The sequence below is a fragment of the Xiphophorus hellerii genome, chromosome 21 (genome assembly GCF_003331165.1).
Source record: "Xiphophorus hellerii strain 12219 chromosome 21, Xiphophorus_hellerii-4.1, whole genome shotgun sequence".
In the NCBI taxonomy this organism is placed as follows: domain Eukaryota; kingdom Metazoa; phylum Chordata; class Actinopteri; order Cyprinodontiformes; family Poeciliidae; genus Xiphophorus; species Xiphophorus hellerii.
In genome coordinates, this window is record NC_045692.1 from 5,411,285 (window position 1) to 5,438,290 (window position 27,006).

Sequence of the window (27,006 nt, forward strand, 5' to 3'; positions counted from 1 at the left end):
AAGTACTTGAATGCAGCAGGGCAGCGGATGTAGCTGCAACAGCAATCTACTGTACAGTGGCAACAATGTAGCAGTCAACGCTGAAATATATTTCCGAATTGTTTAGGAACGGCGTTGTAACCTTTATTTATGTCGATAAAAAGTTTCGGGACACTAAAATGCCTTTGTAACGATAGTTGTGCGACCTGTCAGGAAATACCAGGCGAGGGAAAGCCGAAGCTCTTAGAGGCGCTGCCTGTCCCCGCTTGAAGGTTTTGGAGGAGGACGCTGGGCTCCTCTTCTGATTTACCGGCCCGAGTTTCGCGTTTCTCATCAGTTTTAATGGCTCCGCTCAACCTTCGGGACGCCATTGGAACACCAGAGAAGGGCGTGTAGCGCTAGCGGATACCGGGGGAGCAGCTCGTAGCGTTACCGCCTCCCAGCCCTCTCTCCCTCCCTTCTTCAGCAACACCGACAGCACCGTAAATAAAGCAGTTGGGGCGGCGAAGACTCTCACCGGGGCCCCGCGTACAAAATGGGGAATACAACCTCCTGCTGCGTGTCGTCGAGCCCCAAACACCGGAGGAGCAACCACTCTAGGCTGGAGCCCTACCGACCGGAGCCGGAGCTGAGTCGTGAGGACACGGGCTGCAATCTCCAGCACATCAGCGACAGAGAAAATCTAGACGGTAAGACGCAGACTTGACAGGTCTGAAGTGAAGTTCACTGAGTTTCTGAGTATATTGCTAAATGAAAATTCATTTTCAGAATATTTAAATACCGTTATAATGGACGTGGGGTTTTACCTAGTATCTCTGCAGACTTCTGCTGGAGAATTAATTTGAGAGCTTGCCACAGCTGTGCAAAGACACACCCACTCATCAAATCAATACGCACATTTCTGCAGGTTTTTTTTTTGGACACATTTTACATATCTGTTGGTTTTACTTTTATCTCGAGTTTTTCTCAGCCTCCATCTTTGTGGGAGTGGATCCGGGATGCACGAGCCTGGAGCAGCTTATTAAGGTGTTAGTGTGAATGGGTGTTCAAGTGGGAATACACGTGACAATAATGAACAGAGAGCTGAGAGACTTCAGTATACTTACAGTCCTATGAAAACAGATTCCCAGAAAACTTTCTGGAGAAATTTTTTTCAATTTTGTTTTTAGAAACTATCAGATCAAATTAAGACAATTAGAGCTCTCTGAAAGCTGAAATTCTTCTATTATTATTATGTCCCTCAGCTGACACACTTTATCAGAGTTCTAACATACCATATGCTCTTTTTCTAAAAACCTTGTCAGGATTGCCATAAAAGGTTCTGCAGACTTTTTAAATTGATACATGTTCTGCCTTAATACAACGTTCTGTTCAACCCAAAGCTTGCGTTTGTTAGATTTTCACAAAAACAGAAACAATATTCTGCCTCGAAGCAAAAAAAACCCAACAACAAACAAACAACGAACTTTCTGGTTAAATTATTTTTAAGACTTCTAAGTGTATTCTAAAATTTAAATCAACATATTTCCTTGTATTGATATATTCAAGGCCAGAATCAATTCAGTATCTGCCCACATATTAGATCAGTTTTTTGGCTTATAGGCATTTAGCATTTTGTGGCTTAAGTGAAGTTTTAAAATTTATACTTGGATCATGACATCATTCAACAATCAGCCAATCGATTGTCTTTGCGCAGCGTTTTCGTCCAATCCGTTTTATTCTTTGCTCTATTATGAATAAATTCCTCCAAAGCAGCCACACTCATTGCCACTTTTTAACATCTTTATTTTTAGAAAGCAGTACAAACCTAGTATTTTGACTGAAAAACATTTCCGTAAGGCTATTTCTATTATTATGGCCGCTTTTAAAGGCACTGCTGGGTTGACTTTTCTCTTTAACATAAAAACTGATTCTGTTCAAACTTAAATTAAGAGGACCGAGCTGTTATTTTGGGAGCTTAGTAGTAAAATTATCCCATTAAATTCATTCAAAAGCCATTGTCAAAATTGTGACACAAATATACATCAAATATGTTCATCAGTGTTGCAGTTATTATGAATCAAAATCAGCTCTAAACGTGGGATTTTAGGTTGAATTAAAGGAAGTCAGTATTTTTGGCAGTTTTGCAGTTTCTGGAAGTTTGTGTTTTTGGATTGCAATGATGATAAAACCTATTTCACAATTAAATCATTTTTTCTCTTGTCTGTAAATCTATTATCGCATACATCCACAGTCCTGTTACAACAAAAACAGAATATAAGGTAATTCTCTACATTTCTTAAACCAACAGTGGGGATAAAAGTTAATATTCTCAGCCAGTTCTTAGTTGTTAATGTTTCCAAACGTCATAGGTAAGAGTTTATTATAAGTATCACATGATTGATATTAACATTGGAAATTTTTTCTCCCCCCCCCCCCAAAAAAAAAAAAAGTTAGATGACGCAATCATTTTCCATCACTATATACTGTTTGGGATTTGACAGCATTGATCCTGGGTGGATGTTGATTCAGCAAAAGTGAATGACTGAGGCTTTGCTGTGGTAGCAAATCAAACAACTTTATAAATCTCCATCAGACCACCCAGATAGAGGGTTTCTTTTTTCGGGGGGTGGGGGGCACTAGAGTATAACCACAGTGATTAGGTTGGAAATTTGAGGAAGTGGGAGTAAATGAAGAAAAGGAAGTTTTCCCAGCATGTCACCACAGTAAAGGAAATTGCTTACCGGAGTTTTTTTTTTGCTTTTTGTTTTTAAACAGCAGGAACTGGCTTTAACTCTCCCTGTTGGAGCAGAATATTCTTGCTAATTTGAAACTGATATATAGACAATAAGCTGCCTTTTCCTCACATAAGGAGATAAGAGAGAGAAGCTTTATGTTCTGTGGAACAATGTTTGTCTAAGTTTCCTTTTTCCAGTGCAAGCTTCCTTAAGTTAATAATGAGGCGTGGTTAAAGTCCTGAAGCGTGTCGTCGTTAGCGACTTGGTAAATAATCACTGAATGAGTCAGTTTCCCTTACATTTCATGTAAGGGAAATGTCTCGGGGAAAAAAATAGGATGCTGATGTGAGTTCAGCTCTTTTACAAATTCTGATAAAGGTTCTAACTGTCAAAGGTTAAAACAAATCCTTTTCTCTCACTTATTTATTTTCCCTCCAATAGATTCTAAACAATATCCAGCTTGCAACTCGGGTCTTTCATAATAATAATAATAACTCTGAACAAATGGGTTCCGCTGGTTGTAACGTTAAACTTCTACTATATCCTCTTTTAAATAAAAGAAATCACATCTCTAAAGGAAGCTTGTTGCATTAAGCAATTCATCAATTGTATGATAAATTAAAATGAGCTTGATCATTTCCTTTCTGATGAAGGGCAATTTTGTTTACAAAGACATCATAGTTCGTTTTATTTATGGTTTCGCTTGTGTTTGGTTTTTGTTTATTGTTTTGAGTTGTTGTTTCTTTGGTTATTTAAAATATCTTCCAGTTCCAATGTTGAGTGTTCTGTGCAAAATGAAAATTTATTATGTTACGTTGTGCATCTTTCTCCATCCCACTTAATGTAAGCCACAGCATTCTGGGCTTTAAAATTAGTGTATTTTGCAATGTAAACACTTTTTTCACATCACACGAGTCAAATGATCAACAACCGAATGTTACTAATGGCGTAAGAGACAAAGAATGACTTGCCACATGACTTTCAACGACTTGTAGCGCAAACAGACTTATTCATGTGTGATTTTATTTGTGTTTCTTCTTTAATGGAAACACTGCAGTTGTGAAATTGTGTTTTTTCCTCTTTAGTGGGATATCAATAAAGTTTTGTGCACATTTGTAATGGGACCACAGCTTGTCTTTGAACAGTTTCCAGTTAAATAACCAGAGCTGATGGACTGCTTGTGCTTCTGGTTTTCCCCAGTGGTTTCACCATTCTGATGTTTTTATCACAGCCTTCACTGAGATAAAGACATGTCTGTTAGCACTCATATGTTGGGCCTGAGGGCAAGTCTTCTGGTTGTAATTCAGCTGCTGAGTAATTGACTGCTAAGTGAGAGGAAAGTTTTCATAAAAGACCTCTGCTGCTCCTTTGTGCAGCCAATAAAAAGATTTCACAATCAGGATGTCCTCTAGTCTGAAACTGTTTTATCTGAAAAATTTTGCAGTACCCAAAGAAAATTGTATTATAACATAGATTGTATTCAATAATTTTATTTTACCTAAAGACAAGTAAAATCAGCACATAAGGAGATGATGTTTTCTATCTTTACTCAATACAAAAATGAACATTAACGGCCTTTTCATTTCTAAACCCTCTAAATCAACACATGGGCTACTTTACCTCTAATCAAATCAAAGACTTTTTCAAGTGTATTTTTAACATGTCAAATTTAAAAGAGCTTGATAAAATGGCAGTGATTTCTTTGAGTTTTATTTAAAAGTGACATCTGTAAATAAGAGATGGCTGCAAGCTCGGTCTCATCAGTAGTGAAGTCAGCTATTTCTGGAACACGCACACACACACACGCACCCCCCCCCCACCACACACACACATACGTATTGATGAGTCCCACTTGCAGGCTAATTATAATCTGTGCATGGATTATTCATGTGTAGTTAATGAGTCTGGGGAGTTTCCTAACTTATTCCAGACTAGTTAACCCAGATCTAATATTTACCTCACTACCGGAGTGACAATAAGACAAAATATGCACTTTATAGTAACTGAGCTTTAACAAAAAAAAATGTGTTAAGTTAAACTTTATCCATTGTGATTTCCTGTTTTGCCAAGCACTTCATAGCATAGCAACACCATTCAGAACTTAAGAGATGATGTTTTCTATCTTTACTAAATATAATATATAATCAAATAGGGCTAGACGATATGGCTGAAAAACATATCACAATACAAGTGTTTCATAGCAGTACGGTGAGCTTATACATCCACGTCACCTAAAACTGATAACTCTGTGACTCGTTTACCTGTGATTTTTTTGTGTGTATATTATATGTGCACTAATACTGAAATGTCTACAAGGCTGCCAACATTTCCAAATTAAGCATGTTCCATGACAAACAAAGACCGAAAGTTGCTACTGTCCCTTTAGCCTTTCTTTCATCTACTGAAGTCTTGCTCTCTTTCGCTGTCTTGCAGCCTGAACAAAAGAACAAAGAGCAAAAGTGTCTTTGTAGAAAATACACTTTCCTTTAAAATTGGTTTCTATTTCTATTTAATCCTTTTATAGCTTTAAAACAAACCAAACTTGCTTTACTTCCTTTATCCTTACTGTTATCCTTTCATTGGCCATATAATTGTCCAATTTGACATTTCCAAAATAAATTTGCTTAATGAAAACATTCCAATTTTGAAAAAAACTCTTGTCTTTTCATAAAAAAAGTTTTGGTGCAAGAACGAGGTGTTTTTTTGGGGGGGGGGGGCCGTATGGAAATTGGTTTATTTCTTAAAACTGCAATGTAAGCACTTTTTTTTTCGCATGATCACAAGTCACATGATCAACTACTGAATGTTGCCTCTGGCACAAAACACAAAGAAGAAGACTAAGGGAAGTAGTTAGAGGAGGATGGTGCGTCATGTTCTTTTACAACTTATCATGTAAACAAACTTATTCACATGTGTTTTTATTGCGTTTCCTACTTAATGGAAACACTGCAATTGCAAAATTGTGGGGGGTGGGAGGGTTTAACATTGGCAGAATATTGACATTTGTAATGGAAATGCAGCTACAGTTTGGGGAAAATATTGGTTTGCTGACTTTTTCACCAGTCGGTCACCATTCAGTGCCCGGTCAAGCTGAAAATGATTTGATTCCATTCACCAGTCTATGTCTTGTTTCATTTCTAGCCAAAACAAATAAGGAATCACAGTCAGGTTGATGATTATTTGTTTTGTACATTAGCAGAAATGTACTAAAATCCAGACGTGTCCTTAATATAACTCACTGCTGTTCCTGGTTGAGTGTGATGCATCAAAAGGATTTCCAGACAAACACTGAAATGTAGGGCAGGAAATTTGATTGTGTGCCATCTGTTGTACAGTTCCTCATTGAAACTATGCATATAATTAATACTCTGTCACTGCTCAGATATTTCCCTCAAGAAAAAAAATTATTTGAAAGGGACCGTTTTCTTCTTTAAGTGCAAATTAGCTGCTGCATGCAATATTAATTAAAGTGCAGTTTCCTTTGACAATCTCATTCTATCTTGTGTTGAGATCAATACTATGTTATATGCATGTTGCTGTGTGATTAGAGGGAGATGCTAACATTTATAAAAGCAGCAAAGCTGTTATGGGTTTGAAAGGCCAACTTTGTCCAAGCAGACATTAATGTGTTTGTCTGAAGTCTGCACTGAGGCTCCTCTGGGATTACAAGTATCTTTAAATTATAGCCCTCCCCATCCTCTCCCCCTTTAAATGATCTGAGACTTCATCTTATCATTTATTAGGTGTTCCTCTGTTACACTGGATCAAGAACATCTTTCTCAAGAAATACTCAAGAGACTCTTTAATGGCAAAATTGGAGTTCTGCTTCAATCATATAGCTCATCCATCCCCCCCCCCCCTCGCTGAAGTGGTGCTTTTAGCTACACGTACGCTTGGAAAAAGAGTCGCAGTGGAAATTCATGTAGTGTGTGGGCATAGTTGGAAGTGGGAGGCCTGCGTTTCTGCAGTTTTGCAAAGATATAATCAGGGAAGGCTGCAAAAGGGACAGTGACATCTAAATGTGGCACAGAATGTATTCAATATGGTGTGTGGTCTTGCGTAGTTCTGCAGAATAAGACCTTTTACAGGCCTCTTGTAAGGGTAAAATTACAGTTCTCGCCTTGAAATTATGTATTGTGACTAAAATGTCATCCTAAAAACAGAGTGGTCACACTATCAAATTAAGCTCGGCTAACAACGGGTGTTTGATTTTCATTTTTCAACACCGTCAGAATATTTCTAAGCCTCATAAATGCAGGCTTTGAAATGCCTTAAAGGAGTATGACTACCTTAAGATACCAATGGGATTGTATAGACAACACCACACATCTTTATGAGGTTAGAGTAGTAAATAAAGCCTGGTTGTTTGGGAAAAGTCATGTAGTCATGTCTGATTTAGCCACGAAACACAGAAAACAGTCAACAGCTTGACAGGGCTTGACACCAGTGACGTTCCTTGCTCCCTCACAATTTTGACACTTTTGAAACGTTACGCTATCATAGGGATTTTGTATGAAAGAAGAGCTAAGGGAGGGCAACTGAGTGTGGTCAGGAAAAATACATCACGCTTGACCAGCTTTCACAAGTTCATGATTACACTAAGATCTGTTATTATGAGCTCCATTTTGCTGCCCTGCAGGGAAATTGAACAGTCTATGATGGGTAGTTGGTATTAATCCAGTACCTTTAAAATAAAAGTTAATTTTCTTGACCAATTGTGATTGATATAATTTCTGTCTGGATTCTAAATATGTGGCATTATTTATAGTAAATAATAATAATGATAAAAGTGGGAGTGTTTAAGCATGCTTGATGGAAGTCACATATCTCGAATTTAGGGATGGGAGTATAAAAGTTTTATCACGCTATTTTGTGATAGTACTGTGATAGCGACAAAAGTGATAAAAAGAACTACTTCTTACTACTTTTTCAGGTAACTGTATGGCTGTGACTGTGTCTCTATGTTTCTCTGCTCTTGGAAAAACATACCAATTTTTCAATATGCTTTTTTAGGACACCAGTCATATGAAGTGTGATTTGTATCATTAAACTGCACACATTAACTGCATTGAACAACATCTTTAAATGTATTGATACTCTCATTTCACTTTCTCTCATTGGAGAAAATAGTAAAGCAGCATTCCCAACAATGCGGACAGATTTATTTATTTTTTGTGGCAACAGTAAATCAAACTTTATATGAGAAATTTATCATGAAAAATTATAAACAACGCAATAATTTCCTACTTGGATTGAGTTGCGCAAACATTTTGGAAAGGAGGTGTGAGCAATAACTTTGTATTTAGCTACAAACCTGTTCTGTTCTTTAACATTAATCATTTTATTATTGATTGCCTCGTTGCCTCATTGGCGAAACATCTTCAAACCATGCCTTTTATTTTACCTTGACCTGAGAGGGACAAAGGTAAAAGCCATTGCCTTTGTGTGTGTTTGTAGTGTTGCTATGCAAAGTTTTGTGCCAGATTGGAAAGATTAAATCGGATCAGTTTCTATCGCTTTTGCCACAAAAAAGTGTCCTTAAACCTTATTTTTGGTAACAATAATATATCATATATTTTCATCACCTTTTCTGGAACATGTCTAGCAATGAGCATTGACATTACACGTCTAGAGACGATGCTATGCTACTGCTAAGCTAGCACAAAGAAGTCTGGAATTGGATTAAAGTGTATGCCAAAAGAAAGCTGTAAATATTTGTATTTCCAGACTTTATTCCGTATCTCATAATTCCACATAATGTGCATCTGTAAAATTTTTGTTGAAAATGTAGTTACCGTGCTTATTTTTAAAATTACTTTAACTCAACTAAGATCTTAGACAAATTTAATCAAGAAAAGTACAGAATTATAATGACACAAACCATAAATATAGTTTTAAACTGCAGTAGAAAGTGTTTGTTTTCAGCTACAATACTTTTTATTTTAGCTCAAACGTTTGAGCGACACTGAAGTGATTAAGATCCGGACACAACAAGATGTGTGTGCTACTTGTGTGGTTCATTTGAAAATGTTTCAATGGTCGATTTGGTACTGCCCCCCACTGTTACTTCTTTGTTGGAAAACACTGCAAGAACCAGCTGCTAAAAGCACAATACAGTGTTCAAACAGGTGTTCTAGGCAGAGAGAGATTAAGCAAGAGAAGAGAAGATGGCAAGCTCAGCTGTGTGCCTTTGCCTTTGATGGGTCCACCTCTACTATCTGAGTTGTTTCAAGCCAGCGTTGCCTAGCTACAGTGAGCAAGAAGATGTTAGGGCTGGGACAGAGGAGAAAGAGGAAGGGTGGGTCTAGCTCTGTTTGGTGTAGAATAAGTGAATCTTTTCCTCCCCATCTTCTCATCATTTTTGAACATCTGTTGTGTTTCTCATCTTACTAGTTTTCAGCTTCCAGGCTTTTTTGAAATTCTGAACTAGATTCATAATTAGTTCTTTGTGGATCTCTGTCTTACGCCAATTCATTAATCAATTAATTCCATGACAAATGTGCTCAGAAACTGAAAGTGGGATAGAAAGCAATCACACAAACCTGTAAGAGCCTGGAGTGAATACAACAGCATCCAGACTCACAATTCAGCCATTCAGCCCTGGGATGCATTAATCGTAGCAATTCCCAAAGTACCAGTAACATCTCTAATACTTTATTAGTGGGTTTCCTGGCTTGAAAGCATGCTGCTGCCACACTGCACCATTTGGACCCTCCAACACACGCACTCATACAGGTCAGCCAGAAACCAGCAGTGGGTGTCCTTTCACGGATGATGTTGGAAACTGAAGTCTTCTTCAGGAGGATCTCTGTTGGCAGGGTGCCGGGAACAACAAAACACAACACATCTGGTGTAAATGCTATAAAAGTACTGTTGAGAAGTCTTGAACCAATGTGTTATTCCTAAGTAAGGCAGGTACAAATATAAACAAAAACATTGTGGGAAGAACTGAGCTTTACCAAGTTATTCAGGAATACAAAATCTTTGTTTGGTTTGTCATTCAAAAGTTTTGAATCTATTGGCGCTATAATTTTCCAAAAATGCCATTTACATATATATATATGTAAGATTATATATTTAGCGTTTTGCGTACATTTGTAATAGAAACACAGTTACTGTTGCTAACCTTGCTAATTGCTTATCTGAGATGCTAAGTCCAAATTTGAGCTGCATAATATATAAAATTACAATCAAAAACACAATCAGTGTGTGCAATGTAGCCATCACAAATTACTCCTTGGAGGCAGTATTTGATTATAATTCTGTTATTCATATACATTGTGTGGAACAATGTATATGAATATAAATTGGATAGACTTTGTCAGTCTATGATATTTGCACTTGGGCATTTATTTAATGGTTGAGATACTGAAGTTCACAAATAGTGAGGGCTGTTCACCTTGAAAGGATTTTGTAACTGTGAAAATGGTTAAATGTAGAAGTTCCTCCCCCAAATGCACACACCGACCTGTTCCCTCCGCTCTTTGTTCAGTTTGCCTCCCTTACACTATGTAATCACCACCCCTTGTTCCATTTCCACATCACTTCCTGAAACAGAGGATGTTGGGGGCTTTCTTCTCCCCAGGTTGGAGAAATGGGCTGGAGTTTTTGGAGAGGCTGGAAATAAATAAAGGGGGGTTACCAGTAGCAGCTGCAGACAGAGACACACTTTCTGTCTGTGGATGTTGTCATCTTCCTGTGTGTATGCGATGCTGTCTGGAAATCAGAGGAAACGTTATAAATCCTGGTTGCAGAGAAGGAAAGGGTGCTCTTGCCAACACTATCGAGGTCACTAACTCTGAAAGCAGCATCCATAACCCAACTTCAGCCCTCTTAATGCCTTCCTACACACCCGTCTTTATTCAGTATGGAGGGTTTATTCCGCCAACATCACAGCAGCGTGTATCCCTGTGCATGTATCAGTGCCCCTTTGTGGCTTTGTGTCCCTAAGTGGCTCTCAGCTCAAAGACACTGAAGTTCAAAAGAGTAAGGAGACAATGGCAATGGCTTGCGTGTTACCTGCAGTACACTGATCACAGGTATGCTCTATAGTTGGCATCACAGAGTGTTTAAAGGTTGAGGTAAATGCGAGACCCATCTCTTACATTTGCCCCATCTCAAGAATCCTGCTTTGCTCTGGTTTATCAGGGTGTTCGTGCATCCATGGAACCTCTTAAATTCATTTATCTAAAATGAAGGCCTTTAAATGAAGGCCTAAATTCATGAAGAAAATGCAAATGGGCTTAAATATGTTAGTCACAGGTCTTACATTTTGTTGTGACAGGACAATTTAATCTCGTATATGTAGTTTTTTTTTTTTTACCTATGGGCTTTTTGTGTCAGGCAAAAGTTTAGGTTGCGTGCATACATCTTCATTGCGTTCTGTGACTTGCAGAGGTTGCGGCTACCGGTAAGTAGCTGCTAAATATATCCGCGCTAGCTAACTTGCTAGCTTTTTTGTGAGGAAGTGCAATTTTTTCAGTAGTTGGCTGGACGATATTTGTTTTCGCCATTGGCTTACTTCTATTGCCAACCCATATGAAGCTAAGTGTAAAACAGCGATTAAGTTTGGCACTACGGGGTTAAGACTACAGAGAGCCATATGTGAGAGTGAGAAGCACAATCTTAAATTTCATTCAAGATGGCATTAAAAAGGTCTTAAAAAGTTTTATATTGGAATTGCTAAAACCTGTAGATACCCTTTTTTCATTGGTTTTTATTATATCCACTGCATCCTTTCAATCATGTTTTACATCATGTCATTCTGGTCTTTTCATTTCCTACTTTTCTACTCTCTCCAGTTGTGAGCCTTTTTTAGTTATCTGTCTCACATTGTCTTTCTCTATGATGAGTTGAGGCGTTAGCCCTGTCTTACCCTTCCTGTCACACTGACATCACACACAGAGTCATAGTCTGAACTGCTTTCAATTTAGCTGTAAAACTTTCTAGGGCCAGAATGTAGTTATTGACACTATTGGTGTTCTAAGACTACGAAGTAAGTAGATCATATTATATTTTCTAAGGATCTTTAGAGAATCTGAACAAATGTCTGGTGTTGTGCTATTCGGGACATTAACTCACCACACCCAGATGGGTTTTTCACTTGCAGTGTAAAGTTTCAATAACCAACTTTGCCTGGGTTTTCTAAATAAAATGACCCTTTACACCACGCTTATCCCTGTGGGTTTTAATCAGGGTAAAATGTAGGACACAAAACTGGATACTGTTATATTCAGTGACGGAAACAGAAACTGACCATTGAACATCAGGGACTGTAGCTTTATTTAAAATCTAAACCAGTGGTTCCAGTTCTGCTCAGGAGAACTTTATTAATCTCATAAATAACAACTTACTTACAGCCATCCAGTCCATGTACAGTTGCACAAAAATAACACATACATACAGTAATTATAAAGTGCCAGCAACAGTTAGAAACAGAATTTGAAGCAGAAATTTACAACAAAATTTAAATTAAAAAAAGAAGAAAATAGACCAGTGTAGCTAATATAAATTAGCCACCCTGGTCTAAAAGTTATTTTAGACAAGTGTTCAAAAGTCTAATGAAAGGTGGGATAATAACAAAAATTTAGCTTCCCAAAGTTTGAGTCAAGGGTTCCATAGATTCTCTCCGAAAATGTAAGTACATGAAAAACATATAAAAGACAATTATGCTATTCTTATAAGGAGAGATATAAAACAGTATGAGAAGTATTAAAAAAAACATTATTGATGCTGTCTGTATTTGTATCTGTTTCACTGACAAGCATACTCAAAGTATTTGAAGCAGCAGCAATCTAAGCCTGTTTACTGTTACTTATTTATTGTATATTTGGGGATGTTATCCTTCTGGGTGAAGTCTTCGCTCAAGTCTTCTGCACTTTCCAAATTGCACTATATTTACATCCATTAATTAGATTCAGCCAATTAGGTTCTACCTTGTGGCATGTGTTTGCAATTCTAATGAAATTGATATTAAAGGTTGTAAAAAATGTCATTTTCTTGGCAGTGAGCACCTGATAAACTAAAGCATTGTGCCCTGGTGGTTGTCTCGTCAATGTTGCTATAATTGTCTTTCATTGCAGAATAACTGTACCTGGCTGACTGTTACAAAAAGTAGAGCTATAAGGTTGAGTAGTTACCTGTGCAGACATTTTACTGTTTACCTCAACACAACAGAACTGCAGTTCATAAAATCTCCTCACTGAAGGCTTTGTTTTCACTCTGCCGGCTCCTGTGTGATCAGCAGACGCTGATCTAACCCAGATCTATAATACTCTGTTGTGTTTGCTGAGTTCATCGATTTCCAAACTGCTGTTTACACAGCACAGCACTGATGCAGCACACTGTCAGCTAACAGATTACCTTTTCGTTTAGTTCACTTCATTACAAGGTAGACATTTCACCTCTAGAGACTATTTCAGACTTGAACTTGAACTCAGCATGTTTTGTTTGTCCAAGTTAAATACATTTGTCTTCAAATAAATTAACAAAAATATAATCTTACAATTAACGTCAAAATATGTTAGTATCGTTTTTTTGTGTTTCACTGTGTTTGTCCATCACATTCCAAGTGGGATTGGGATTTTTGGAACTTAAGTTTAACTTTTTTGTAATTCTAGATCTGCCCATGGAATACAATCCTTCAGATCATCCTCGAGCCAGCACCATCTTTCTTAGCAAGTCACAAACAGATGGTAAGTTGTGACCCCTACTGGGACTTCTCATTTCTCTGAATGTTGCATCTAATATGTCTCTACTCCTTGAGCTGACTAGGAATTGCATAAGTTTTTCATCTACAAATAAGTATTTGTGTTTGGGATACACACAGCAATCTGTTTGGACCAGGTTAGCATAGCATGATGAAGGAAACTGATTTTTCTGTAAAATTTCATACACAACCATCTTTAAGCATGCATAAATCGCAAAAGGAGAAAATATTTTGAAATGTGAACCATTGTGAAATGCATATTTGCCTCTAAGTGAATGTCGTAAGCTGTTCATTAAATTTAATAATTTTAGAACAGAGTTTGAACATTTCAGTTTCATGCATCCAGAGATTATGGTTTTAGTGGAAAGCAAATATGCTATCAAGTTAGTTGTATTAACAACATATTAACATATTTTACCATCTGTGATGGTCTTGCACGAGTTTTAGCCTTTAGAGCAGAGGTGCTTAACTCCTTGCTGTTAACAGTGGCTTTAACTGGTTCTTCCCCAGTGAACCCTTACCAGGTTAGTTAGGTAACCTGGTTACCGGTGGTACAATCCGGTCCTAGTTGGATATTGCCGCCAAGTGATTTGATTGGGAGCAGACTGTATTCATTGATTGTCAGTGGATTTACGTCTACAACAACAAATCAAACACTATTTTCAATATACGACGAAATTGTAGTTTGTGAGATGGCGAGCTTCAAAGTAATAATTCCATTGTCAAACTTTGAGGTCCAAACCTTTTCATTGATTATGGTGGAAGACTACATACAGTGTCAACTTGTCAAGGCAAACCTCAACGAACAAATATACAGAGAGATTTCGGGAAAACTGGCCGACCAGGGCCAGTTTTTCACAATCAAAATGACGTCATTGGAGCGTCAACCACAAGTCCTACGCACTGATGGTCCGTCCCCATAGTGAGGATCACACTGTCCAGGGAGACCCACCCAACTCTGCTAGAACCATTGTCATGTCTCAATCTAGTGAGACTTGACAATGGTTGCTAAAAGTGTAAAAAGCTCTAGATGCCTTAGATGCATTTCTGTTCCAACTCACCTGAATCAAAAGGACAAGTCACTGTCGGGCCTGTACACAACTTGAAGACATGCCATAGAGGTAACTGATCTATTTAACTCAGGTGGGTTGGAGCAAGAATGCATCCAAGCATTTTAGTACTACTGAATAGTGACTGTCGAGAACTATAGTTAAAGACCCTTACTGTCAAAAGACACTGTTGTTGTTTCATTCTGTGTAGCTATTTTCTGATTTTTTTCCAATTCAGACACAGCCTCTTTACTTTGGTGAAAAGTATTCTAATGCTGTTTAATATCTTTAATCCTGGAGAAAAGCCAGTTGAACTTTGCAGCCTGTTGCCTGGAGCATAGTGTATTGATCAGGGATAATGTGCTGGAACTCCTCACTCCTCTGTTGGCCATGATTACGCTCTTGTGGGAAGATCTGCTGGTCATTGTTCTCAGCCCTATATAACTTTAGTAAAATGAAAGGCTTACCTGATCGAGACGTATTGAATAATTAAATTAAACCTTTTTCTAAAACCTCACCAAAACCGCATCCTTTGATGTTTGCAGACTCGCCATTTGTTACTTCATTGTGTATTTTCTTTTAAACATCTGTCATGACGAAAAGCATGAAGCCAACTTGGACTTTTGTTTTTCAGTTTTGCTGCCCAACAAGCGAGGTAAGCATGTCTGTGTGTCCGGTCCCAACAGGACTGGCAAACACCGCCCTGCTTTACTGTCTGTTTGGGCTTAACTCTGAAGAGAACGGCTCCTTCCTGGTATCTAAAGCTGTACCGCCTTCATGTTGTTGTTTTTTCTTTGGCCAGTGTTGTCTACGTTATGCGTCATCATGCCGTGAATGTGTAGGTAGTTGTTTGTGTTTCGAGCTGATCTACTTCTGTCATTTTGTGTGTACATTTCTTCCACTGCACATGTCGGTCCATGAGTACAACTGTAGTTAGAGCGGTCAAAACCTACAAAATCCCCGTAATGTAATGTATTATGCATGTTTTAATTTTCTTTCATAAAAATAAAATTGTTGCTTGTTGCTTAAACCAGTTGTACTCCAGACTTGTCAGTGGAAAATGTGCATTGCTGTGAGAGCACCAGTGTACTAGAGGTAAGATACAGAAGAAAACTGGGATAAGAAATGTGAGGTACCTCAGTACTTTGTTTCATGTATGTAACTCTGCTACTCCTACTTTCCCTCCCAACTGCTCCTGTTTGCTTTTGTTAGCAGTCATTTTCCTCCTCGTACGTAACATATTTGGAGTATATTTCTGTCTACAAGCCTACACTTCTCCACAAAAGTCATGACAACAATAGGCTCTCAAACGATTGTTTAATCTGTTGGTTTAACCAGAAGAAGAAAAGAATTGTCAATTCAGGTTTGTGTAGCACATTCCACCAACAAGGCTTTACATCACACCATACAATAAACAATGATGAACAAGCAATAAACATCGCATATTGTCAAATGTCATCAAAATCATCAAGCAAATGTACACCAAATATGTTGCAAATTGGTTTTTAGCCTTGATGTTTCAGCATTTTTGCAGTTTTCTGGGAGTTTGCTGCAGATTTGTGGAATAGGTTAATAGGTTAAAATACAGTAGATCATTTACTGTTATGCAGACTAATTCTGACTTAGTCATCTCTCTGTAAATGTGTAGTGGTAATTCTACTCTTTCTTGTTTTTCCCACCACAACCTTTAAAGTGCCAGGGATGTAAAACTTACACTTGTAATCTCAAATCATGACAGACCTGTGCCGATATGTGCCAGGGGTTGCTCTAAATCAGGTTGTTTCTCAGTCTTTCTCAGCCAATTAAGTGGCGGTTCGTTATTCAATCGTGGAAACTAAAGTTGCAACTTAGTGTAAATCTTTTGTTCGCCTTAGGATTTGCTTCGATTTCAATTCAGTTAGTGCCCCTCCTCAGAAAAGGAGAACAAGTAACTCAAACAATAAAATTAAAACAAACAAACAAACAAACAAACAAAAAATAAGTCACTCTCCGATCCATTTTTTTTTTTAACTTTCTTCACCATCCTGCTAACATGCTGGTCATGACAAGATTTGCCACAGTTTCCAGTTTTTCTCAATTTAAAGACTGGCGTTTTCCACAATTTCCTGTTTGACATATTATGATACTTTGGTGCAGTCATATCAGATTAATTTACAGAAAGCCTAATGTTGCCATGAAACACTTCAACCTCCAGTCATACACTGTAGATAAACATACAGGAATTGAGTCATTGGTGTTAGCTGTGTGTAGAACATGCTACACACCATCATGTATAAAAAAAAAAAAAGAATACAAAACAGGCACCTATAAAACTAAAACATAGAAATATCCATTGAAATAAATTGGCAACACAAATAACCAGATTTGGTTATTTCTAATCCAAATCAAATCTAACTTGATTTGGATTTTAATACCACAGTAAAAACCATGCATAAGCTTTGTTATGTTGCTTTATTAAAATGCAATTTACTATTGCTTTTTAAAATATTCAATAGAATAACAAGCCGTACAAGAGAACTTTAGAGAGATGCTGCTCCCTGTCTGTTGGGGTGGGGTACTGCGCTGACGCTGTTCTCTCATCTTTCCTTCCAGTTCGAGAAAAGCGGAAGAGCCTTTACATCAACCACGTAAGTGAAATAACACGCATTTGTTTGATTGTTTAACTAAAGAAAAGAACCGTTTTGTAATTCAAATATCTTGTATGCTTTGCAAGTTCACACACATTTCGGAAAACAAGGTAAAGTAACGACCATTCAGAGTCACCTCGATGTCTTGTATTTGTCAATTTCACAGATCCTACATGCCTATAATTACACTGTTGAAAATCCTTTTTTTTATTGGGTTTTTATGTATATTTTTTAATGTAGTTTGAATGTAAAAATACAGGTTATTTTGTGTGTGGTGCAGTTCCTCTCTACCTCATCGGTGGTATACATTTAATATTTTCAATATGTGTGCACAATTACCCAGGAATCCACGTAGGTAAATATGCAATATAATATTGTAAACGTATAAACAAAAAATGATTTGAACAACTTGAAATTAAACTGTTATTATTCTTTAAAGAGGAACTACACCATAAATCTAAATCATGCATGCAGCCATGTAAAGCACTGAAGATGCACTTCTTTCCATCCGTTATAAAGCCATCAAATGTTCCCAAGTATAGCTTTAAAGATATTGATCAATCCACATGTATGTGTTTGGGGGCGTGTGTGTGTGTATGTGTGTTTTGTATGACCGCGTGCAAATGTGCTGCAGCATCATCCGGGTCCACTGAGACGAAAGTACAGCTCCTGTTCCACCATATTTCTAGACGACAGCACAGTCAGTCAGCCCAACCTCAAATACACCATCAAATGGTAACTCTGCTCATTGTTTCAGGATTCCTCCTCACTTCAATTAATTCACTTTTTACAGAAATATTCAGAATTTTATCCTTTCCTGCTTCTTTGTAGTGGAGGTTATTTTTAATCTGCCTTTTTTTTTGTTTTTTGCAGTGTAGCCCTGGCGATCTACTACCACATAAAAAACAGGTGTGGAAAATATTCTACCCTTTTAGATTCTCCACTGAATGTTGTAAAAAAAAAAAAAAAAAAGCCAACAAAAACACATATTAAAGAGCATATGTCATCATTCCTTGTATTTTACTTGGAAAATGTGGGGGGAAAAATAATGGTAGTGAATGGAAGCAGCTAAAAGTCTCAAATTTCTACATTTAATAATTCTGTCAAAATGTTTCTTTGATGGACCAGTGTTCTTTTAGTACTTAGAAGCACTAACACACACAATTGAGAGTGATTCATATTTTTTTCTTACAATTTATCCAATTTTGTCAATCCTGCTTGAGTCATTTATGAATGCAAATCTCATAGAAAAACAAATCTCTCTGGATTCAGTCCAGTGTTTCAGTTCATCATATTTTGGTGGGAATGAAAAGCATATAAATGCCAATAAAGGGGCTTATTGAACAGGCAGATTGCTATTCAACTCAGGTTTTACATTCTTTTTTTTTCTACCTTGATGTTTTTCCTTCTCTTTCTCCTTCCAGAGACGTCGACGGACGAATGTTGTTAGACATTTTTGACGAGAAGCTGCATCCTCTCTCGGTACGGCCTCAGCTGCAGACAAAACTCCCATTAGGAGCAAAGTGTAGCGATGTCAGCATTCATCAGCAGAACAAACAGCAAATGCATACCAACGAGTACAACATGGGGGGGGGGAAATCTGAGGAATCCAGCTTGATCATTCTCATCTGTTCCCATCTGAGCGCATTTGCAATGATTTACTCTCAAAATGTACTCTGACACTTTGCCAAATGCATTCTCTATTCTATTTTCTACTCTAAAAAAATCCGATGAGGTGGAAATAGGTTGTTTTTTTATATTACTTGTCTGATTTTCTTTTTTCTTTTTCCATTTCTAGAAGTCTGAGGTTCCTGCTGATTATGACAAATACGACCCTGAGCAGAAGCAGATCTATCGCTTTGTCCGGACGCTGTTCAGCGCCGCGCAGCTCACTGCCGAGTGTGCTATTGTCACTTTGGTAGGTGCCAAAATACTTGAGGGTGCCAAAATATGCGCTGACACTAGGAGGGGTTGTTGCTGCTTTCTGATTCTCTGTTATTTTGACTTCTCCAAAATAATCAGTCCACTTCTATATTCGTGAAGCTGTACTTAAAATCAGAAGTAAACAGTTTAGTATTGCTCCTTGCACTTATGAGTGGTAACCAAATTTAATTTCTAGACCGGACTTTAGGAAAGCCTACCTGCTGGATATTTAGACTACAAATTTGGAAACTCTTTTACATCTGAATGTAAATCCAACACATCATGGATTTATTTATTTATTTTGAATAGACAAAAGTAAAAGCAAGAAAAGACATTTTCAGGATTTCATACAGCTGGCTGGCTAACCTTGTTTAATCTGCTTTCCTTTTTGACATATGCTTAATGGATGTGCTTTTAAGAATGACTGTATTACACTCTATGTGCTTTATTCTGCATGGCTATTCATAAAAAAAATGTTTAATGCCGACACATGGCTTAAAAATACATATGCTCTGCTTTCTCCATGTAAAATCTGACAGACTTCCAGTAACTGACAGAGCAGTTGGCTGGTGGTAATAAAGTTAGTTCAGCTGACTTAAACCTTAGGGAAATACAGATAGACGCTGTGGATTCTGTCTTCGCTTTGTAATTGTTGCTCCACTGGGAAGAAGATTAAAGGCTTCATTAAAAGATGGGAAAAGCAGAAAACAAGAGCAACCAGCAGGTCTGTGCAAAGCCAATATGGATCATGTACAGATAATATTCCCCTGCAGTGTCTTCCAAAAGTGCAACAGAAAAGTGACAAAGTTCAAGTGTTTATATCTCTCTGTTTTCTGCAAATGCCGTTTTAGCTGATGCATTCAACTAGTTTATGTCTACTGTTGGGTTTTCTGAAGCAGAGAAAAAAAACAACAACTTTATTTATTCGAGTGATACTGAGACCAATTCACACTAAACTGAGCGATTCCAGCAGATGTTAGGATAAAACATCATCATGAAACCCTGGTAAAAACTTTATTAAAGGATCAATAGGGGAGGTCTGTTGTGATGACTTCCTGAAGGCAATATTTCTGAAAGAGCAGGAGTTTCTTAAATAAGCAGAGGCCCAATTTCAAGACGTTAAATTTTGAAGTCGTATTTATTTTAAGTCATGTTTGATATATGTAGTATTTTTAGAACAACTGAAGACAACATAGTTGCAAAATGGCACTCCATGCCTGGAAAATGCATAATACTGCCCGTTTGAAGGATCATTTTGTATTTCAGTCTGAGTCTGCATTAATAGTATTAAGAAAGATTGGAATATTCCCAATTATATCTTAAAATTGCAAATTATTAATGCAAAAACAAACTGATATGAATAATTCATACTGTATCAGTCAGCTCCTCTTTAAAAAACATGTTATTTCTCCTTTAGCAAAGGAGTCCAGCTTTGATCTGTGTCTGTGTTTAATTTTCAACTCACCAATGTCTTTGATTCTAACATGATTCTAAAATGATCAGGTGATCCAGCGAATCAGCGCCGGTGGTAATCCTTTAACCCGGGGCCCTGTAGGAGCTTTAACCCTGTGGGAAGTGTGGAAACCTACTGAAGTTGCTTTGATTGGCATGGATATTTTATGAGGAAACTCCAGGGTGGATCTTTGAGGAAGAAGAGTCACTATGGGCCTGGAAAACTCTAAAGCAGCACAGAAGCTGTTAAAATGACGAAATTTTATGAGGGAAGATGACTCTTAACTTGTCTGATCTTCAAAATGGAAAACTTTCTCTGTTTCAGGTTTATTTGGAAAGGCTCTTAACTTACGCTGAGATTGACATCTGCCCTGCAAATTGGAAGCGCATTGTGCTGGGAGCGATCCTCTTAGCTTCCAAAGTTTGGGACGACCAGGCGGTGTGGAATGTTGACTACTGCCAAATTCTCAAGGATATCACAGTAGAGGACATGTAAGTCTCTGAAAAGACATAGAAAAGCATCAGATTTCCCTATGTTTCTGTCTGATCTCAGTAGCGGGTCACGTTTGAACAGCATAATAGAATATCTGTGTGAGAAAGAGGCGATAAAAGCAGAGAGCAAACCCTAGGTACACTGTTGATTAAAAATAACGTAATTTAAGTAAAGTTTTCAGTTTAAGAATCAGAAGTTAAACTTTTTCTATACATTTATTTTGTTCACATAATCATCTGGAACTGCTTAGAAATATATTTTATAAGCTGAATTAGGAGCAAGCTAGCTAGCATTAGCGTATCTACACTCTTTGTGGTTGTAGCCACATGTTGTTCGAAATATCTTCAACAAAGCTGGGCTAAATTAGTTTTAGAATAAGGGAATGTAATCTCCTAATGGAGACATGATATAATATTTACTTTTTCTTTGCTTTATATCATGTTAGATTGTTATAATTGGCTAAGAGAGGCAGAAAATAAATTCAATGAACTTCACTAAATGTATTTATATTATACTACTATCATGTGAAATGCCCTCAAATTACATTATTTGACAAAACATTGTCCAAAAAAATTTTTTTTTTCTAGTATTCCTTATGGTTTATGTTAAGGGCAGTTTTTACATTTAAACACCCTCTTCTCCAATTTTTGGCTAACAAACTTCTTGATATCAACCTCCACGCTTTCAGATGATAATTGCAACATCGCTCAATGAGTTGTTCATAACTCAGATTTCTTTAATTTGGTTTAAAAAAAAATATTTAAAATAAATGAATTGCTTTCCTTCGTCTTCAGTTACAATTTGTTGCAAGGATGAAAACTATATACTCATCGAGATAAAGGGCTCTGTGGAGAAATTAAATGTAACATTTGTTTTTATAGACATTACTTAAGTTCAAATCAGGCATGAAACCTCATATTCTTTACATCCTACATGGTTTTTTTTAACCCTATGGAGTCTTGGCAGGATTATCCTGACGATGCAAATTATGCTATATAGACATTCTATCCCTGCATTAACCTCTGACCTATGCACATTCTGCTGAGCCGGTGGAGGTCTATTCTCGTCTTGGGGCTGAAGTGACCACAATCCACCTGTCCGGAGCTGACTCCAGACAATACAGCTGAGCATTTACCAGACAGTGACTCAGAATCAGACCAGTTCTTTGCTGCAAAATTCCTCCTCTGTAACAGCTGAATCTCCCTTTCCACCTGCTCGCTGCTGGGAAATTATGGAGAACGTTGAGCAGGGACAACCAAAAATAAACAAGAGAGCAGAAAACGAAGCAGCGTTATTAGGCAGAGTTTGGCAACAATGGAGTCTAATTTTAGCTGCGTGCGTCGAAATGTGCGTGGGTTAGGAACAAAGACTGGGAAGGAGAGGTGGATGGAAGCCACAGAGCAGAAAAGAGTCGGTCACGACCGAGGAGAAGCAGATGAAAGCTGCTGTCATCGCAGCGCAGAAGAGACCGCAAAGCTGCCGAGTATGCATGACTAAAACATAATCTGGAGTTGGGATTAATTCTCCTCCTCACGCACAACACTCAGAGCGTTTACTTGCAAAGCATTCCTGTTCGATATTTGAAAAAGCTTGTTTTCATTATCAAAGTTATCAGTTTCCGTTTCAGTCGGACTTCTGCCGTCTATGGAGTTCTTTGTGGACAGAAGTCAACATAATGATTATTTTAATTTGGTTCAACTAGAAGGCGTTCCTCACAAGACATTTTTTGTTTCCTTTGTCTTCTAAAGGAACGAGCTGGAGCGTCAGTTCCTGGAGCTGCTGCAGTTTAATATCAACGTACCGTCCAGCGTTTACGCCAAGTATTACTTCGACCTGCGCTCCCTGGCTGAGGCCAACAACCTCAGCTTTCCCTTGGAGCCGCTCAGCAGGGACAAGGCCCAGAAACTAGAGGTGCGGACCACCTGTCTACCCAGGTCTTATGTTTGTCTGGGTTTTGTTCTTTTGTTGTACTGAAATTTCAATTTCAGTACAACAAAGGGACTAATGAAGATATTTTTCTTCTTCTTTTATAAATATATTAAAATACATTTTTGTTGGTTATGTTTAAGGCAGGGCAATATTGCTTAAAAATAAAATGTCCTATTTTTTTTTCATACCAGATCTGAATTTCTATTTTAATCTTTTTATTTCTTGCTTTCTTTTCTAAAAAAGAAGAAAAAAAGATAGAAAAGGTTGGAGATGATAGAAAATGTTTTTAAAAAGTGGCTTCTATTTCAATCACTCCTGTGAGTTGTATGACAGAGTATTATGGCCTGGCTATGGCAATTCTTGCTAAATTACAAGAACATAGTCATAATATTAGCAGAATAAAGATGCAATTTTGTGTGTGTGTTGGAGTTCTCATAAAATTGCTACTTCATTCTCCCAATTTTACAATTTTTAAATATTTTCTGTGACCGGCAACGTCAAAACAACAGCTGCATAACAAAGGTTATCATTAGTAATTGTAAAACTCAGCTTCTATGCATTCCCAAATGTTCCATTACAGAAGGAGATTATAGAGCAAGTTTGCTGCACTAAACAAAGTAAGAGTTTCGGTCATCACAACAAAGAGTGTTGTTTGGTACACTTCTGGTTTTATTCACTGTTTGGGGAAAAAAAAGATGTAGGATGATCAAACCTAAAATCGTCCCGATCGTCACCCAATTCCCCGATAAATCTCGATATGCGAGTATTCTGAGAAGCAGTTCAAGCACTCTCTGTTGTTTCGTCTTGCAGGCCATCGCACGGTTGTGCGATAAGTACAAGGACGTGAGGAAACTGGCCAAGAAGCGATCGGTGAGTGCGGACAACCTGACGGTGGTGCGGTGGTGTCCGGCTATCATTTCCTAACACCTGGCCACCTTCAGAGGATCAGAGGAATAAATAGACCTTTGCCATATTGTTGCCTGAAAAGCAGGGAGGCGAGCGGTTCCGCCGACTGCAGGCCGGTGGGTCTGTCTGGAATATATACACCCACACAACACACAAACTTCCATTCAGACTGGCACTTTGACAAGTGAGATTGCCCTTTCCCTGGCTGTTGTACATAAAAGGTCCCACTGGTTGCCTGAATCAAATTGAGCTGAAAGATGTGGAATGAAGATCTAAGTTACAGGAGAAAAGCAGGTGAATGGAGGTGAATTGAGAGACTGGGAAGTTGGAAAGCACTTCAATAGCAAGACACAAGAGGAAAAAAAGAATGGCAGAAGTGTTTTAATAGTTTTCTTTGAAGCTTAACTGGTTTGTACATCTGATTACATTTCTTTAATTCGAATCCTCTGGTTTAATCGAATCCATTACTGGAGCATCATTTTACGCCTCATACAGACACATTTCCTCACAATGTTTGTGATTTCTTATTTTTTTTCATTCCCATCAAACACTCAGAAAAAGATTGTACATTCCATTTCCTGGGTGAGAGCAGAGGTGATGCATTTCAGTAGACTACATATCATCAAACTAACCCACAGTTTTTATTGAAACTGTGGTCATTTGGCTAAATTTATCCAGAGAATTCATCACACACCTATTTAGATCAGATTATACCTCAAGAATCTTTCGTCAGGAAACGCTAATTCAACCTCCATGTGCAGAAACTCACCAAGCTCTTTCAAATAAAGCAATATCCAGTCCACCTCTGTGTTTTGGATGGAACATGATTAAAGGAAACACACTCTGGAGAAGATTGCCTTGAAGACGAATGCGAGACATACTGTAGAGTTTATGTTGTGTCCACTGCCATTGTCCCGACCTGTGGTGCCTGTAATTAACCCTTCTTCCCCTCTTTATCAGGACGAGAACAAATTCAATTTTTCTGCTTCACTATTTTGTATGGCTCTTCCGTCTTAAAAAGAAATGGCACAATATGGAATTTACATTTCGAAGCCACTTAAATATGATTCTTCAGGGGTTTTGTTGGTCTAATGAAGACCAAAATTAATAAAAGCAAAACATTCAGCGCTGATTAAAACACTGCTCAGAAAATGAGAGATTGTATAAATATATATATATATATATAAATATATATATATAAACTTTCAGACTTTTCTTTGTACAGTGTAAATAAATTGTGAAATTGTGAAAGACCTTTAGACTCACTAAAAGGTATATTGTAAAAACAGAAAAAAGGCTGCAAAGTGATGTTAGAAATATTTATATCAGTTTTTATGGAGGATGGAGGCAGTGAATATTGTATGTATGACTTTGTGCTCCTGTGACAAATCAAGTAAAGAAAAAAAAGTGAAGTATTAAAATTAAAATGGGACACACCACTCAAGATTATTATTTTTTGTCTATCTCATTAACATTTGCATAATAGAAATTGGTCACCTTTGAATGCGTTACTGGTATGTTGATGTCACTAAATATTCACCAAACTTTTACACATTTTCCAAAAGACTTCTTGAACCACACTGCCAAATGCAACTGAATTAATTACTAATTAACTTCAGTACAAGTTTTATCTAGAAATGTTTAGCATTAGCTACGTAGCTAACAGTTGTTTCCTTTGTTTTTCATTCAGTATTCTTGTCCCCTCTTGTTCTAATATCATGTTAATTGATGTAAATGGTGTTATTTGTCTTCTGTATTAATTAACACCATAGTTTGCTTAACTGAATGTCCTGTATACTTCACATTTTAATTTGACATTTCTGAAGCTGGGTATTGTTAGCTAAGAAGCTATCACCTTCTCAGCTACATAGGTAGTTGGATCAGAAATCTTTGGCTTAGCGTTTAAATAAACAATGTTACTGATCTAAACAGTTCGGTCACAAATTAACCAAGAAATTTTGATACAGAAAGTTTTGTTTTGACCCAACTATTTTAGTCCATTTTGTAATAAACCTCCGCTTGTTTTGGTCAGTTTCCGGATTCCAAAGTATTTATATTTTCTGGATAGAATCAGTATTTTTTTCACACCTCTCTTCTTCTAGTAGAGAACAAAAGGGGAAAAAGAAAAACGACGCTACGGACTGAATACTTCTAATTGTTCGACAGTATTGGTGAACTTGTGGGAGAAACCTTTTCTTTACACCAGTGCTTGTTTGAATATGATCAACTGGACTCGCATTCCTTAGAGCTATTACTAATGAAATAACATAGGCTTAAAAAAAAAGTTAAATATTGAGCAGTCAGTTTCTATTGTTTTTTTCTAAAAAAAAAAAACCCCACAAAGGTCTGAAGAAGGTTCATTTTCAACTTGTATATTGTAATTTCCACGTTATGTGCATTTCATTGACGGCCTCCACCGTCTGTCAAACCGCTAAGGAACCAGTCAGCCATTCACGTCTGACCTCCATGAGTGAGAAGGGAAAGAACCGAACCAAAGTCGAGGAGAAATGAAGGAAGATGATTTCCAGTGTGTTGCAATTTCTCAGTCCACTTGCACATTAGTTAATGAGGAGGAGTTCATAAGTGTCTGTAGGAAAGTGATGCTACTAGAGTTGCTCAAACTGTCCTCAAAGATTGTATATCGTATTTATTTCATATGTGTGTGTACATATGTTGAGGCCCCGGTGTTTTAAACGGCAAGAGCTGAGCGTTGTTGCCGTGCGGCCAGCTTTGTTGAGTTCTAAGGTGGAAAACGTACTATTCTCACAGTGAAGACCGGGGGGTGGAGGCGCGGGGGGGTTGTGGCGCTTCGATGGTTGGTTGCTAGATGAGTGCCACATCACTGAGCTCTACCTCTGCATAGTTTCCTTTTTTCTTTACTTTCATTCCTCTGTATTTCAAATGTTTTTGCGTTGAGATGCTCATTTTCGATCAGAATTCCCATGCTAACAGTCCACTGCTGTATCTGAACTCTTTCTTTTTTTTTCCCCTCTCATCAATGGACATTTTCAGCGAATTGTATTCTGTAGTTTTGTTTTGTGTATCCCAGTGAGTCTAATTTGCTTTTATTCTTGTTCTCAGTTTGTCAAATAGTTTGTTTTTTTTTCTTCTGTGTTTTCAACTGTGATTTCTATGTCTCCATTCCTCCTCTGAAGCAATGTTTAGGAAGAAAATACAGCAAGAATTAAAGCAAATCCACTCTTGCAGTACATCCTGTCTGACT

General features: G+C 37.6%; 1 protein-coding gene across 4 annotated transcripts; it reads left to right on the plus strand.

Annotated features, from left to right (window-relative positions):
* The first annotated feature begins 11 nt into the window (after nucleotides 1-11).
* On the plus strand, nucleotides 12-26,992 carry ccny (cyclin Y). 4 transcript variants are annotated; one of them, XM_032551234.1, is made up of 12 exons: nucleotides 12-668; nucleotides 13,316-13,390; nucleotides 15,088-15,108; nucleotides 17,046-17,080; nucleotides 17,167-17,190; nucleotides 17,715-17,815; nucleotides 17,954-17,989; nucleotides 18,505-18,562; nucleotides 18,879-18,998; nucleotides 20,781-20,947; nucleotides 22,697-22,859; nucleotides 23,688-26,992. In XM_032551234.1, the coding sequence occupies exons 1-12, from the start codon at nucleotides 515-517 to the stop codon at nucleotides 23,799-23,801; spliced, it is 1,068 nt and encodes a 355-aa protein (XP_032407125.1). In that variant the 5' UTR covers nucleotides 12-514; the 3' UTR covers nucleotides 23,802-26,992. The 4 variants fall into 4 exon arrangements, with proteins under 4 accessions (XP_032407125.1, XP_032407128.1, XP_032407127.1 ...); XM_032551237.1 differs by lacking the exon at nucleotides 17,167-17,190; XM_032551236.1 differs by lacking the exon at nucleotides 15,088-15,108.
* Nucleotides 26,993-27,006: the final 14 nt, after the last annotated feature.